The following is a 13,259-nucleotide window of genomic DNA, read 5'->3' as shown; positions in this document are numbered from 1 at the left end:
GAATACACATAAGATGTTGCACTCAAGAGCACGGGGTGTCCTGGCCGGGGGCTGCTGCCCAGGCCCCAGTGCCGCACTACCTGGGCTTCCACCAGCCAGCGGGAGATGGAGGTTTTCCCGTCGTAGCCTGGCCTGAACTGCAAGGTCACGGATCGGGGACCGATGTTGGAGATGCCCAGGTTGGTGGGGGGCCCTGGGAGTTCTGGAAAAGGAGAACAGGGTGGGGAAGAAGATCTGGTGAGAATGGCCCTCCATGTTGAACGGGACTTTTGGGCATGGAGGGGGCTGCGTGTCACACTTTTCCTGGAAATGTCCAAGAAGCACAGCCACGGCCTCACTCCACCCGCAGTCTTTGTTCCTGCATCTTACGGAGGACCGTGTTCATGCCAGGAGGTGTGGATATTTACTTGGTGTGTCTGGCAAAATATTAAAGATATATTGGGAAAAGTCATAGATTAGTCTCAAACCTTTTGGGAGGCGGAAGGGTTTTACTGGGGCAGGCTGAATGCAGCCGGCCGGTCCATTTAGGAAGATAGGGAAGAGGTTTTTTCCAGTTTAAGTCTGTTTACCCCATATCCCTTTGTCTCTACTCTGTTTATTCATGTAAACTTTGTGCTGGATGGCCCTCTCAGGGGGAGATCAAAGGGGAATTACCTGTTAATAGTGTTTACTCTGGGCCTGGAACCTAACGCTTTTATCGTTTGTATAACCAGTCTCTTAACCATGTTAATTATCCACAGTATGCTACCTCAGAAACTCTTAGGAATAAAAGCGGACAGAGGGTCTGGGTCAATTGGCTGCATTTTGTCCTCTGAAAGCAGCCAGCAGCCATCCCTAGCCCGCTTGTATCACTGTGGTGGTGAGCAACATCTCAGGTGGTGACCCCAATGTGACCAAGGTCACAAGGAGGCTGAGACAGATTTGGGGGCCAAGGGGGATCTCTCGGGGCCGGGAGGAGGCTCTTGGGGCCAGGAAACAGGGGTCGGGATGGATCCAAGTTCTGGATGTGAGTGAGGTGCTCATAACAAAGCTGAAAGCTGCATTAGAACCAAGCTGGGCTGAGAAAGAAACCAAATGGGACCAATCCTCCCCTCCATCTGCACAGACTCCTGCACACCTCCTATACCTAATTACAGCTCAGGAAGGCGGGAAGGTTGGGTAGGGACAGGAGGAAGCTTATTTTCTGGCCAGGAACCCTGAGGCTCTTGGAGCTCAGGAAGAGCAGAAAGAGCACAGATTCTGGAGTCAGAATGAATTTAAATCTAACTCCACTACTTATATACAAGCCGTGTGTCTTTGCACAAGTTATCCACCTCTCTGTGCCTCTATGTTCTCCTTGGTAATGAAAATGATAATAACAACACCTCCCTCAGGGTTGCTGTGTGGATAAAATGAGTTGATGTGTACAAAGCTCCTAGCTCCATCCCCTGTGAACACTACATACATATTTGCCAGCATAGCTGTCTGTAATCATCACTGGGGGCTGGCCAAGGCTCAAGTGGCCCAGCCATCTAAGCAGCAGGTGGAGGGATGCTGGCAGGTCACACAAGCACTGCCTGACTGATCTGGATGGGACCACATGGCTATCTGCTCCAACTTTCCATATATACAGATGGGGAAACTGAGGCACAGAGGGGACACGTAACTTGCTCAAGGTTGCAGAGCTTGGCAGAAGCACAGCTGAGAGTGGACCTTGGCTTGCTCTCTGCACCAGGCCTAGGAGTATTCCCACTGTGCTCTGCTACCTCCCAACCAATGCTTCCACATGCTGGAATCCAAGGTGGACTCTGGGTGACAGTGGGAATTCTTCCCCTGAATCACAGATACCATTGCCTGGTGTGGAATCTGGTGAGAAATGGGTGACAGGAGAGACTGGTGGGGAAATGCAACAAGGCAGGGGGCCTCTGCTTTTCTGAGAGCTGTGGGAGGAAGCAGCAGGGGCCCAGGGGAGCCCCTGTCCAGAGGCCTGGGATCCCAGAAATCTGGCCTGCTCTCAGAGGATCCAGACCCACATAGCATAAGGAAAGGGGAGAGCCCGTGGAAAGAATGCTGGTATTCCTGAAAGACAAGGGGCCTCTTTTTAAAGACAGGATCTGGTTTTGTCACCCAGGCTGGAGTGCAGTGGTGTGATCTTGGCTCACTGCAACCTCCACCTCCCGGGTTCAAGTGATCCTCCAGCCTCAGCCTCCCAAGTAGCTGGGATTACAAGCGTGCACCACCACACCTGGCTAATTTTTGTATTTTCAGTAGAGACGGGGTTTCACCATGTTGGCCAGGCTGGTCTGGAACTCCTGACCTCAAGTGATCTGCCTGCCTTGGCCTCCCAAGGTGCTGGGATCACAGGCATGAGCCACCATGCCTGGCTGACAAGGGACCTCTTGAATGGGATGCTGCTCAGGAGAACTCCAGGAGTCCTGCCCTGGAAGTGGGTACTTACCTGGGGGCACCCCAGAGGAGATGGTGGAGGCTGACACCTGGCCCTGCCCCTTCGAGGTCATGGCGGCCACCTCGATTGTGTAGGTGGTGAGCGCGGTGAGGCCCGTGACGCGGTACTCCAGGGTCACGTTGGGCAGGTAGTGGGTCACACGGGTGTTGGTTCGGTTATACTCCTCCCAGGAGATCCGGTACCCTGGGGAGAGCCCCCGTGTTGGCATGAGCTTGGCTGTGGCCACGAGCTAGCCTGACCCTCTACTCCACTTCTCACTTCTCTACTAGGCTGGCAATTTGATCCACACTGGGAGCAATGGGGCCAAGGGAGGTTGGAGCTGCTGGCGTCCTGCCCTGGGTCTCAGGTGTAGCCTCAGTGGGATGCCACCACTTCAAGGAATTGCAGGGGACACACAGGGAGTCATCACGGCAGTCACTGAGATCTGTGGCTGAAGGTGTGGGGCTGGAGACTCTGGGATGTGTAATGAAGTGGAGGTACTGAGGGCCTCCTGTGAGCGGTTTATAAGAAACAGTGGGTTGGCTTCAAGGGTTTGGATGAAAAGTAGCTGGAAGGCAGGGGATGGACCAGCTCTGGCCTTTCCCAGCCCAGTCCTGCCCTCTGATTCAGAAACGCTGTGGTGCCTACCTGTGAGGATGCCGTTTTTCTCTCCCGGCTCTTGCCAGCTGACCTTCAGCGATGTGTCCAGGATATCACTGAAGCTCAGGTGTCCCACAGGACCAGGCACTGCACCCCAAAAGGAACCCCCACCCCACAAGGCCAGTTAGAGCCAGAGAGAGGCCACCATCTGTGAGACAGCCTGGGAGACAAGATCGGGCCACCCTTCTGCCTGGGGTGCCCAGCCTGGCCTTGGGTGGGACAGAGAGAGCAGGGCTGGGGGGTGCCTACCATCCTCATGGGTGCGCACCAGCTGCGGGGTGCTGCGTGGCCCGTCTCCGGGGGTGGTGAAACACAGCACCGAGGTGAAGTACTCGGTGAACTTCTTCAAGCCAGACACGAAGCCCACGTGGATGCTGTCTTGAAAGTTGGGCCGGGCAGTCACCATGGTAACCTCCTCTTCCTGCTCCGGCTCCCAAGCGATCAGCTGCGGAGAGGCCAGCAAGTCAGACAGGGCAGCAGGAAGGCTCCAGAGGTGGCTGAGCTCTCTCCCACAGGCTGGGCCAGTCAACAGATGGTGGCCGGGGACCCACGTCCCTGTAATGCCTGCTCCGAGGGAAGGAACAGGCAGTGCAGGGAACCGCGGGACATTAGGGTTCACTTTGGGGCACTTCTCCACTTCTTGAGCCACTGCCTTCACGCAAAGCACCATGCTGGGTGCTTCCCAGGAGCTGCCTCTCACTCGATTCTCGCAGAGACCCAGGAGGGAGGCATTTCACCAGGAACAGCTGCATAATTTGCAGTCTCAGTGCAAAATGAAAATTTTGTCCCTTATTCAAAAATGACTAAGAATTTTAAGATGACAGCAGCAAAGCATTTAACTAACTGTGGGGTCCTTCTAAACGTGGGCCCTGCACAACTGCACAGGTGGCATACTCATGAAGCCGGCCCTGTATTCCTTTGAGATGGGGTCTCACTATGCTGTCCAGGCTGGAGTACAGAGGTATGAGCACAGCTCATGCAGCCTCGACCTCCTCGGCTCAAGCAATCCTTTCACCTCAGCCTCCCAAAGTGCTGGGATTATAGATGTAAGCCACTGTGCCCAGCCCAGCCCAGCCCTGTATTTTATTTTATTATTATTATTTTTTGAGACAGAGTCTCACTTTGTTGCCCAGGCTGGAGTACGGTGGGACTAGGCTGACTGCAACCTCTGTTCAAGGGATTCTCCGTCTCAGCCTCTGGAGTAGATGGGATTACAGACGTGCATCACCACGCCCGGCTAATTTTTGTATTTTTAGTAGAGATGGGGTTTCACCATGTTGGCAAGGCTGGTCTCAAACTCCCTACCTCAAGTGATCTGCCTGCCTCGGCCTCCCAAAGTGCTGGGAGTCCCAAAGGTGTGAGTCACTGTGCCCAGCCCAACTCTGTATTTTACGGATGATGAAACTGAGGCTCAAAGAGGCTCACACAGGTGCGGGGAAGCTGGTTCTGGGATTCCAGGCCCTGAGCTCCTACATCTTGGCCCATGTGAGCTGGGGCAGCTTCCTCATTGGAGTTCTCCAAGGGTTACTTCCTACAGAGCTGGGAAGTTCAGTTTGTGGGTAATTATTGTCCTCTTACACTCCTTCTAAGTTGGGATTTCCGTCGTAAATATCAAGTAGACGGGGGGCATCGGCAAGAAAGTGCTATCTGGAAATCCCTCAAGTTCTCGCTCATCCCCACTCTGCAGACTGCACCCGGCCCCCGCCCCTCCTGCGTATCTCCCTGCCTGCTCTCAACTCACGCTTCTGTTTCTGGGCCCTTCATCTGTCTCCAATAATGACAGCTGGTTTCAGAGATTTCCTCATTTATTTGAAGTTGATTAAATAGCAATTAATGGGGAAAGCAACACTTGATGAGTTTTAATAAGCACGGGTATTTATAGATAGAAAACAATGCCACGCCAATGTCTCCTGATTAACTCACGCCTATAACAATGCTTAATCTTCTCCTTTTCATGGCCGTGTATTTATAAAGGATGTTTTGAAATTTAATTGGTATTGTGAAAAGATAGCCTATAGCAAGTTAATTAGACACTAATTAGACCCTCAAAATACTAAACAGAAATACTAAGTGGCATTTAATAAGTATGTTAAATATCCTCCGTATTTCGATTATCTTGTTTCATAGCAATTATGTTGCCGAACTTCTTTGGAGTAGATTAAGAAACAAGTTTAATGTTTTAATTTAATTTAATTAATGTAAATTCAAATTAATTATGCTGTTAGAATTAATTGTGTGGTGTGTTCCCCAGCAAGTATAAGATCTGGGTAAATATTTTATTGGGCTTAGGCCAATTATAATCCCTAGCATTTAAAAAAAATAAAGGAAAAAGGGTGCCTTAACAGGTGCCTTAAAACAGTATCACCCGGCCTTACCCACGAAAATGACCCAGAGGACGTGCGCAAGTGCACAGGGTAATGGAAGTGTGGTTTGTGGAGTCACGCTGTTGACTTCAGCATCCTACAGCTTCACGCCTGAATCCAAGATGGCAGCAGGGCCACGGTTTCCTGTGGCCGTTTCAAAATATTTACCCTGGGATGTGAGCCACTTGTACTTCTCCTGCTGCATGTGAAGAGGAGGAGACTTAGGGATAGGAGGCCTCCCCGCCTCAAGTCCAGGGAGAGAGAGTAAAACTGCTTTTGCATTCTTCATTGCCCTAAAGGGGCTGGGCTCTGCGCAGTTGTGGGATGGAACTTTAGTGCTCAGCTCAACACGCAACAGGGCTTCCACCTGCTGCACTCTTCCCATGTGCCTGGCCTAATTTAATCATCACAATGAGGAACAGATGGAAATCACTGTCCTATGCTCTTACAGAAAAGGGCACTGAGGCTCAGGAAGGTGAAGGAGCTTGCACATGGACCTACCGGGAGCTGGCTCAATCTGTGGACCCTGAGTCCTTTCATGATGACCTCTGCTTCTCAAAGGTATACACAGCTGCTGAGGTGAGTGCTTCTCTATGACGTCTCTGGGCCTTCTCCTTGTGAGTCAGTTTCAGTGTTGATTTACCCTAGTAGGTCCTTAGTCTCAGATTCTAAGCAGACGGGGCTCCCCTGAGCAGGCTCGGGTATGTTCTGGGGAATGAGCATTGGACCTGGGTTCCTGGGACATGCAATTCCCCCTTAGAGAGCAGAGGCCCAGGGAGTCAAGCCCTGTAACTGAACAGCAGTGCTGCTAACGGAGGGTGTTGGGGGAGGGCACAGTCTTGTAGCTGGCACACTTGAACCTGAACTCAGCTCCGTCACTTACTGTGTGACTCAGGGAATGTCACTTGAGCACTCTGAGCTTCAGGCTATTCTAGGGGATAGAAACAGCAGCCTTGCTAGGTTGCAGGGAGGAGCAGGTGAAATGTCTCCTGTTCCTGGTGAAGGCAGTACTCTACAGGGTTGAGAGTGCAGGATGGTGTATATGGCATCTAGCTACTAAAGTTAAAAAATAAAAGTCAGGCTGGGCGCGGTGGCTCACACCTATAATCCCAGCACTTTGGGAGGCCAAGACAGGCAGATCACCTGAGGTCAGAGTTCGAGACCAGCCTGGTCAACATGGTGAAACACCATCTCTACTAATAATACAAAAATTAGCCAGGTGTGGTGGCACGCGCCTGTAATCCCAGCTACTTGGGAGGCTGAGGCAGGAGAATTGCTTGAACCCAGGAGGCAGAGGTTGCAGTGAGGCAAGATGGCATCATTGCATTCTAGCCTGGGCCACAGAGCGAGACTCTGTCTCAAAAAAAAAAGTCAGAGAAATCCTCTCTTTCTCTGTCTCTCTCCCTCTATCTCTTTCCACATACACAGATTCCCAGAAAACAACTTGAAAGGAAATGTGAGAAAGCAACAGTGGTCTCTTGGAGTGAGGAGAGTTTTTGGGTTGGGCAGAGTAGATCTAGGCAGGTGGGAGACTGCGGTGGGATGGAGGCCTTCGGCTATATGTTTACTATTTTTGACTTTTTGTTTTATGAATCATATATTTTCTGTTTAAAAATTAAAAGATTGAAAAATAAGTTGAATGAGGGGTATTTGGCAATAGTAGCAAAATTATTCACACATTTTCCCTTTGACTCAACAATCTCATTTCCAGGAATCTAGTCCAAAGTTATATTGTGAAAATAAAAAAAGAGGCCGTGTGCGGTGGCTCACCCCTGTAATCCCAGCACTTTGGGAGGCAAGGTGGGTGGATCACCTGAGGTCAGGAGTTTGAGACAAGCCTGGCCAACATGGTGAAACCCCGTCTCTAGCAAAAATACAAAAGGTTAGCCAGGCGTGGTGGTGGGTGCCTGTAATCCAAGCTATTGGGAGGCTGAGGCAGGAGAATCACTTGAACCTGGGAGGCGGAGGTTGCAGTGAGCCAAGATCATGCCATTGTGCTCCAGCCTGGGTGACAAGAGCGAAACTCCATCTCAAAAAAAAAAAATAAAAAAAAAAAGATGTATTCACAAAGCCATTCACCACAGAAAGGGTAGTTATAGTAAAAGACTAGAAACAACCGAAATGTTATTACTTGGGGGCTGCTGGATTAAACTACGGGAGATCCACATGATAGCAGAGGATACAGGTGTCAAAAGGAACAAGGGATGTCTCTCTCTACTTCTATGGGGTGACCTCCAAAATTATTCTAAATAATAATAATATAGGGGCTGGGCTCTGTGGTTCACGCCTGTAATCCCAGCACTTTGGGAGGCCAAGGCAGGCAGATAATGAGGTCAGGAGTTCAAGACCAGCTTGGTTAACATGGTGAGACCCTGTCTCTACTAAAAATACAAAAATTAGCCGGGCATGGTGGCAGGCACCTGTAATCCCAGCTACTCCGGAGGCTGAGGCAAGAGAATCACCTGAAATGGGAAGGCAGAGGTTGCAGTGAGCTGAGATCACACCACTGCACTCCAGCCTGGGCAAAAGAACAAAACTCTGTCTCAAACACACACACACACACACACACACACACACACACACAAATATATATGTATGTATCAAGATGGAGAACGTGGAAAGTACAATGTCACTTATCTGGGAAGGAGGGCACACACACTTAGGTATGCATGTCCAGCAAATCCTTGGCATTCATGTAGAATTGGCTCCAGGACCCCTGCAGATACCAAAACCCACAGCTGCTCAAGTCCCTGATATGAAATGATGTAGAGTTTGCATGTAACCTACACACCTCCTCCCAGATACTTTGAGTCACCTTTAGATTATTATAATACCTAACACAATGCAACCGCTATACTGTCTTGTTTGGGGAATAATGACAAAAAAGTCTGCACGTGTTTACTACAGATGCAATTTTTTTCTCAATATTTTTAGAACCAATATGAGATTGGCTGAATCCACAGATGTGGATTCCATGGCTAGGAAGGGCCTACTACACCTGTTTTGTTTGTTTGTTTGTTTTTTAGGAGTCTCACTCTGTTGCCCAGGCTGGAGTGCAGGGGCACGATCTTAGCTCACTGCAACCTCCGTCTTCCCGGTTCAAACGATTCTCCCACCTCAGACTCCTGAGTAGCTGGGACTGCAGGCACCTGCCATCATGCCCAGCTACTTTTTTTTTTTGTATTTTTAGTGGAGACGGGATTTCACCATGTTGGTCATGCTGGTCTTGAACTCCTGATCTCAAATGATCTGCCTGCCTCGGCCTCCCAAAGTGCTGGAATTACAGGCATGAACTACCACGGCTGGCCTGTACTTGTTTATATTTAAAAAATGGAAGAAAGAAAAAACCAAATCAAACAAACAAAGCAATCGGACCTATGGAGGAGTGAGGAGACGAGGATTGAAGCTGATCTTCTCTGTATTTGCTTTGCAGATTTGACTTTATTATGTAAATATTCAAGGTAATTATATAACAAAATTAAATTAAAAAAATCAATCCCTAAAAATCAAAACTACAATGAAGCAAATGAACCTAATAGAGTATTGAGCTGTGGCAAAATTACAGAGAGAAATGACTTCAAAAGACTCAGCGGTGCAATGCGAAGGCCTTCCCTAGAGGGATATGCCTTAGGAACAAGAACAGCAATAATTGGAACCTATGTTCAGTAATCACAGTGCGGATATTACTATTCTGGAACTGTTGTGTGTTTGTGGGGATAACGTAGGTGGGTAAAATGCTGGCATGGTGGGAACTGGATTTTCAGTATCGACAAAAGAGATATAGACAAAAGACCCATGAGGTCATTAAAGAGCCTGTCATCATGAAATGGAATTGAAAGTGTGAGTATCTATAGTATCATAAAAAAGAAAGTATTTTTTTTAGCTAGCCATTAACGGGGCCTAGAAACAACAACCGTTCCTGGAATGAATGCGATGCGAGGGCTGAAATCGTGGTATCTAACTATCATTTCTCACTAAAGGCAACAAGAGCTCCTTGAAGAAATGGCTGATCCCTGGCGCAGTGAGGGGGATGTATATAAAATAGTTTGGAACATCTTGTCATACCAAATTGACTGCTGGGGCCATGTCAAGAGGGCTCACCGTCAAGTTAAAGGGGCCAATGATGGGTCCATTTATACCACTGAATCGGTACCCAGTGCCATTCAATAAGCGTAATAATGGTACTGGATTGAAACATGTCAGATTTGTTTAAAAAAAAAAAAACAAAACCTTAGTTGTCTAATAGTACTACCAAACCTGAAACAAAACAGAAATATGTCCCCCTCCGACCCAAGCTCATCTGTTAACTTAGAAGGCAATAAGGAATCAATTCATTATTTATTTTTTCTGTTTTTTTTTTTTTTTTTTTTTTTTTAGAATAGAGATTGGGGGCAGTCTCCCTATACTGCCTAGGCTGGTCTTGAACGCCTGGCCTCAAGCAAGCCTCTTCCTCAGCCTCCCAAAGTGTTGGGATTACAGGGGTGATACACCACGCCCGGCCAGAACCAATTCATTATACAAAAAATTGGTGAGGGAAAATAATTGAACACTTACCCTGCTTTTCCTAGATAAACTGAAACGTTGGGTAGCCAAAAAGTTGATAAAGGGAAAATTCTTGTTTTTCGAAAGCATTTCAGCTAATAAGTCAAGAAGAAATTATAATATTTGCCTATCCCCATATTATAACCCTTATTGAAATGATAGCTCATAGATGACTGTTGGTGGCTGACCTCACAGTAAGAGAGACAGCCGGACTTTGTGCCTTCTGATAGAAATATGTAACACTGCCTAGGAAGTGAAATCTTTCTTTTTTTCTTAATTTTTGAGACAGAGTCTCATTCGGTTGCCCAGGCTAGAGTGCAATGGTGTGATCTCTGCTCACTGTAACCTCTGCCTCCTGGGTTCAAGTGATTCTTCTGCCTCAGCCTCCTGAGTAGCTAGGGATTACAGGCATGCACCACCGCACCTGGCTAATTTTTGTATTTTTAGTAGAAATGGGGTTTCGCCATGTTGGCCAGGCTGGTCTCAAACTCCTGACCTCAGATGACCACCTGACCTTGATTTCCCAAAGTGTCGGGATTACAGGCCTGAGCCACTGCACCCTGAAGTAAAATATTTCAAACAACAAAAATCAAACCTGAATCAGATTAGCCTCTAGCTTTAAGTTCCAATTCACTGTCACTCTGGTGTTTGGAGAAATGCATTGAATGATCCCTCAGGGGTGCAACCAGCGAAATCCTGACTGTGGGACTGGGGAATATTCTACTGGACAAATGACTAAGTTTCTTCACCATAAATTGTAAGAAAAAGAGAGAGAGAAAGAGAGAATCTATAGATCAACTGAGACCTAAAAAAACCCCTCAACTGACTGCAATTGTATGAACTTCATTTAGATCCTGAAGCAAGCAAAACCACGAGCCACAGAAATTACGTGGCAATCAAGGGAATTTGAAGGCTGACTGGATAGCTGATGATATTACAGGGCCTGCTGATATTTTTAGCCATCATAATGATAACGTGGTTACTGTGGTCTTGTTCTAAATAGAGACCTCATCTGTAATATTTCTTTCCAGAAACATTCATAGATGAACTGATACAATGCCTGGGATTTGCTTCAAAATGTTCCAGGGGAAAGGCAGAGGGTTGGGGCAGAGATGGAACAGACCTGGCGGGGAGCTGGGCACTGCTGAAGTTGGGGAGGGGTATAGAGGTGTTCACTGCAGTCTTTCCTCTACTTGGGTGAATGTTTGAAAACTTTCACAATTAAAGGGGTCAGCCGGGTGTGGTGGCTCACGTCTGTGATCCCACCACTTTGGGTGAATCATTTGAGGTTGGGAGTTCGAGACCAGCCTGGTCAACAGGGTAAAATCTGGTCTATACTAAAAATACAAAAATTAGCCAGGTGTGGTGGTGCGTGCCTGTAGTCCCAGCTACTCGGGAGGCTGAGGTAGGAGAATCTCTTGAGCCAAGGAGGCGGAGGTTGTAGTGAGCCGAGATCGTACCACTGTACTCCAATCTGGGTGACAGAGCAAGACTCCATCTTAAAACAAACAAACAAAAAACAAACAGGGAAAAATGTTCATTCTCACTGGAGGGATACAAGGGGCAAACGCTTTTTTACTCCCTGTGATATGCTGAAGACTAAAGAAGCAAGGGGAAAAAATCTCTACTTTTATTCATTGGTATTGAAAATGTTATTTACAATTAAAAATAATACATTCTCTCTCTTTTTTTGACACAGGGTCTCGATCTATGACTCAGGCTGGAGTGCGGTGGCATGATCTCAGCTCACTGCAGCCTGGAATCCTGGACTCAGTCCTCCCATCTTAGCCTCCTGAGTAGCTGTGACCACAGGCACATACCACCACGCCAACTAACTTTTCGTGTGTGTGTAAAGATGAGGTCTTGCCATGTTTCCCAGGCTGGTCTCAAACTCCTGGGCTCAAGGGATCCCCTGCCTTGGCCTCCCAAAGTGTTGGGATTATAGGAGTGAGGCACAGTGCCCAGCCTGACATTTTATTTTTAATGTAAGGAAGAGTGAAGGCTCTGGTTTGAATCTAAGCTTTGCTTTGACCTTGTCACTGTGTTTGACCTTGAACAAGTAACTTCCTTCGGGTGCCTCAGTTTCTTTTTCTGTAAAATGGTGTGATGATGGTAATATTCCTTTTATTTCTGAGACGGAGTCTAGCTCTGCCTTCCAGGCTGGGACGCAGTGGCATGATCTCAACTCACTGCAACGTCTGCCTCCTGGGCTCAAGCGATTCTCCTGCCTCAGCCTCCTATGTCGGTAGCTGGGATTAGAGACATGTGCCGTCACACCTGGCTAATATTTGTCTTTTTAGTAGAGACGAAGTTTCACCATATTGGTCAGGCTGGTTTCAAACTCCCGACCTCAAGTGACCCACCTGCCTCGGCCTCCCAAAGTGCTGTGAGTCCAAGCGTGAGCCACTGTGCCTGGCTGATAACACTACTTCTTAGAGTCTCTGTGCTGCTTGCATGAAGGATCAATGTGACTGAAACATTCAGTGTACTGCCTGGCCAGGAAAAGTGCCCTGTAAGTGTGAGCTCTTCTTACTCTTCCAGCAATTCTTGTGTGCAAAACTTCTGGGCAGTTCACTCCCACTGACCTTTATCGAGTAGCTACTGGGGGCTGGGCACCGACTGGACCTGGGGATTCAGTGGCCTCTGCTGCCTCCTCTTGCTCTGGGTCACCATGGGCCACTGCCCTAATTGTCCTGGCTACGGGCTGGCCTTCTTGACCTTCAGGGGAGCTGTTTGCCTTAAAAGTCGGTAGCTCAGCCCTCCCATATGAAGAATAAAACTTGTGCTTAGAATTGGCAGCAAGAAGCTAATTGTTCCCAGCTTAGCTCCTCTGCTCTTCAGCAATGCTGGCCTCCGCTGCCTCCCCCCAGGGTCCCAATTAGGAGAGTTTTCTAGCCAGCAAGTGCGCCAAGCATTCGGCTACCGCTCCCTGCCCTGCAAAGCTCTGCTTGGCCTTGGGTTCACTGCCTTCCTGGGAGCGAGAGGGCCAAGGCCGGGGCGAAGCTGGGTCAGATGCAGTTCCGGACCATCCCTCCTTTGTTTGCTTGCAACATTAGCAGAAACACCTCGTCATGATTTCATCCGGGTCCCTTCTTGCCCAGTCTCCCCCACCTTGGAGAAAGAAGAGCTAAGGCAGCGAATCCTAGAATTCATCTCAGTTGTGGTAAACACAGAGCAGAGGGGTTGCAGGAACCTTCGGGATGTGCCAGTGGTCACCTTGAGGTCACGAGTTCCCTGGGCTGAAGCTCAGGGCCTGCAGTGCTCTCTGC

General features: G+C 48.5%; 1 protein-coding gene across 1 annotated transcript in view; it reads right to left on the bottom strand.

The window, feature by feature from the left end:
• The window catches only part of SDK2 (sidekick cell adhesion molecule 2), a 316,185-nt gene that overhangs the window by 64,220 nt on the left and 238,706 nt on the right, over positions 1 to 13,259 (bottom strand). The window contains exons 19-22 of the mRNA XM_064369185.1: positions 3,335 to 3,530; positions 3,074 to 3,172; positions 2,438 to 2,629; positions 81 to 202 (exon numbers count right to left, since the gene is read on the bottom strand). Coding sequence (XP_064225255.1) covers positions 81 to 202; positions 2,438 to 2,629; positions 3,074 to 3,172; positions 3,335 to 3,530 — 609 coding nt within the window. The remainder of the gene's footprint in view (positions 1 to 80; positions 203 to 2,437; positions 2,630 to 3,073; positions 3,173 to 3,334; positions 3,531 to 13,259) is intronic.

Source organism: Aotus nancymaae, unplaced genomic scaffold (genome assembly GCF_030222135.1).
Source record: "Aotus nancymaae isolate 86718 unplaced genomic scaffold, 86718_ANA_hifiasm-v0.15.2.pri h1tg000089l, whole genome shotgun sequence".
Classification (NCBI taxonomy): domain Eukaryota; kingdom Metazoa; phylum Chordata; class Mammalia; order Primates; family Aotidae; genus Aotus; species Aotus nancymaae.
The sequence above is the reverse complement of the archived record's forward strand: the minus strand, read 5'-3'. Positions and strand labels throughout refer to the sequence as shown.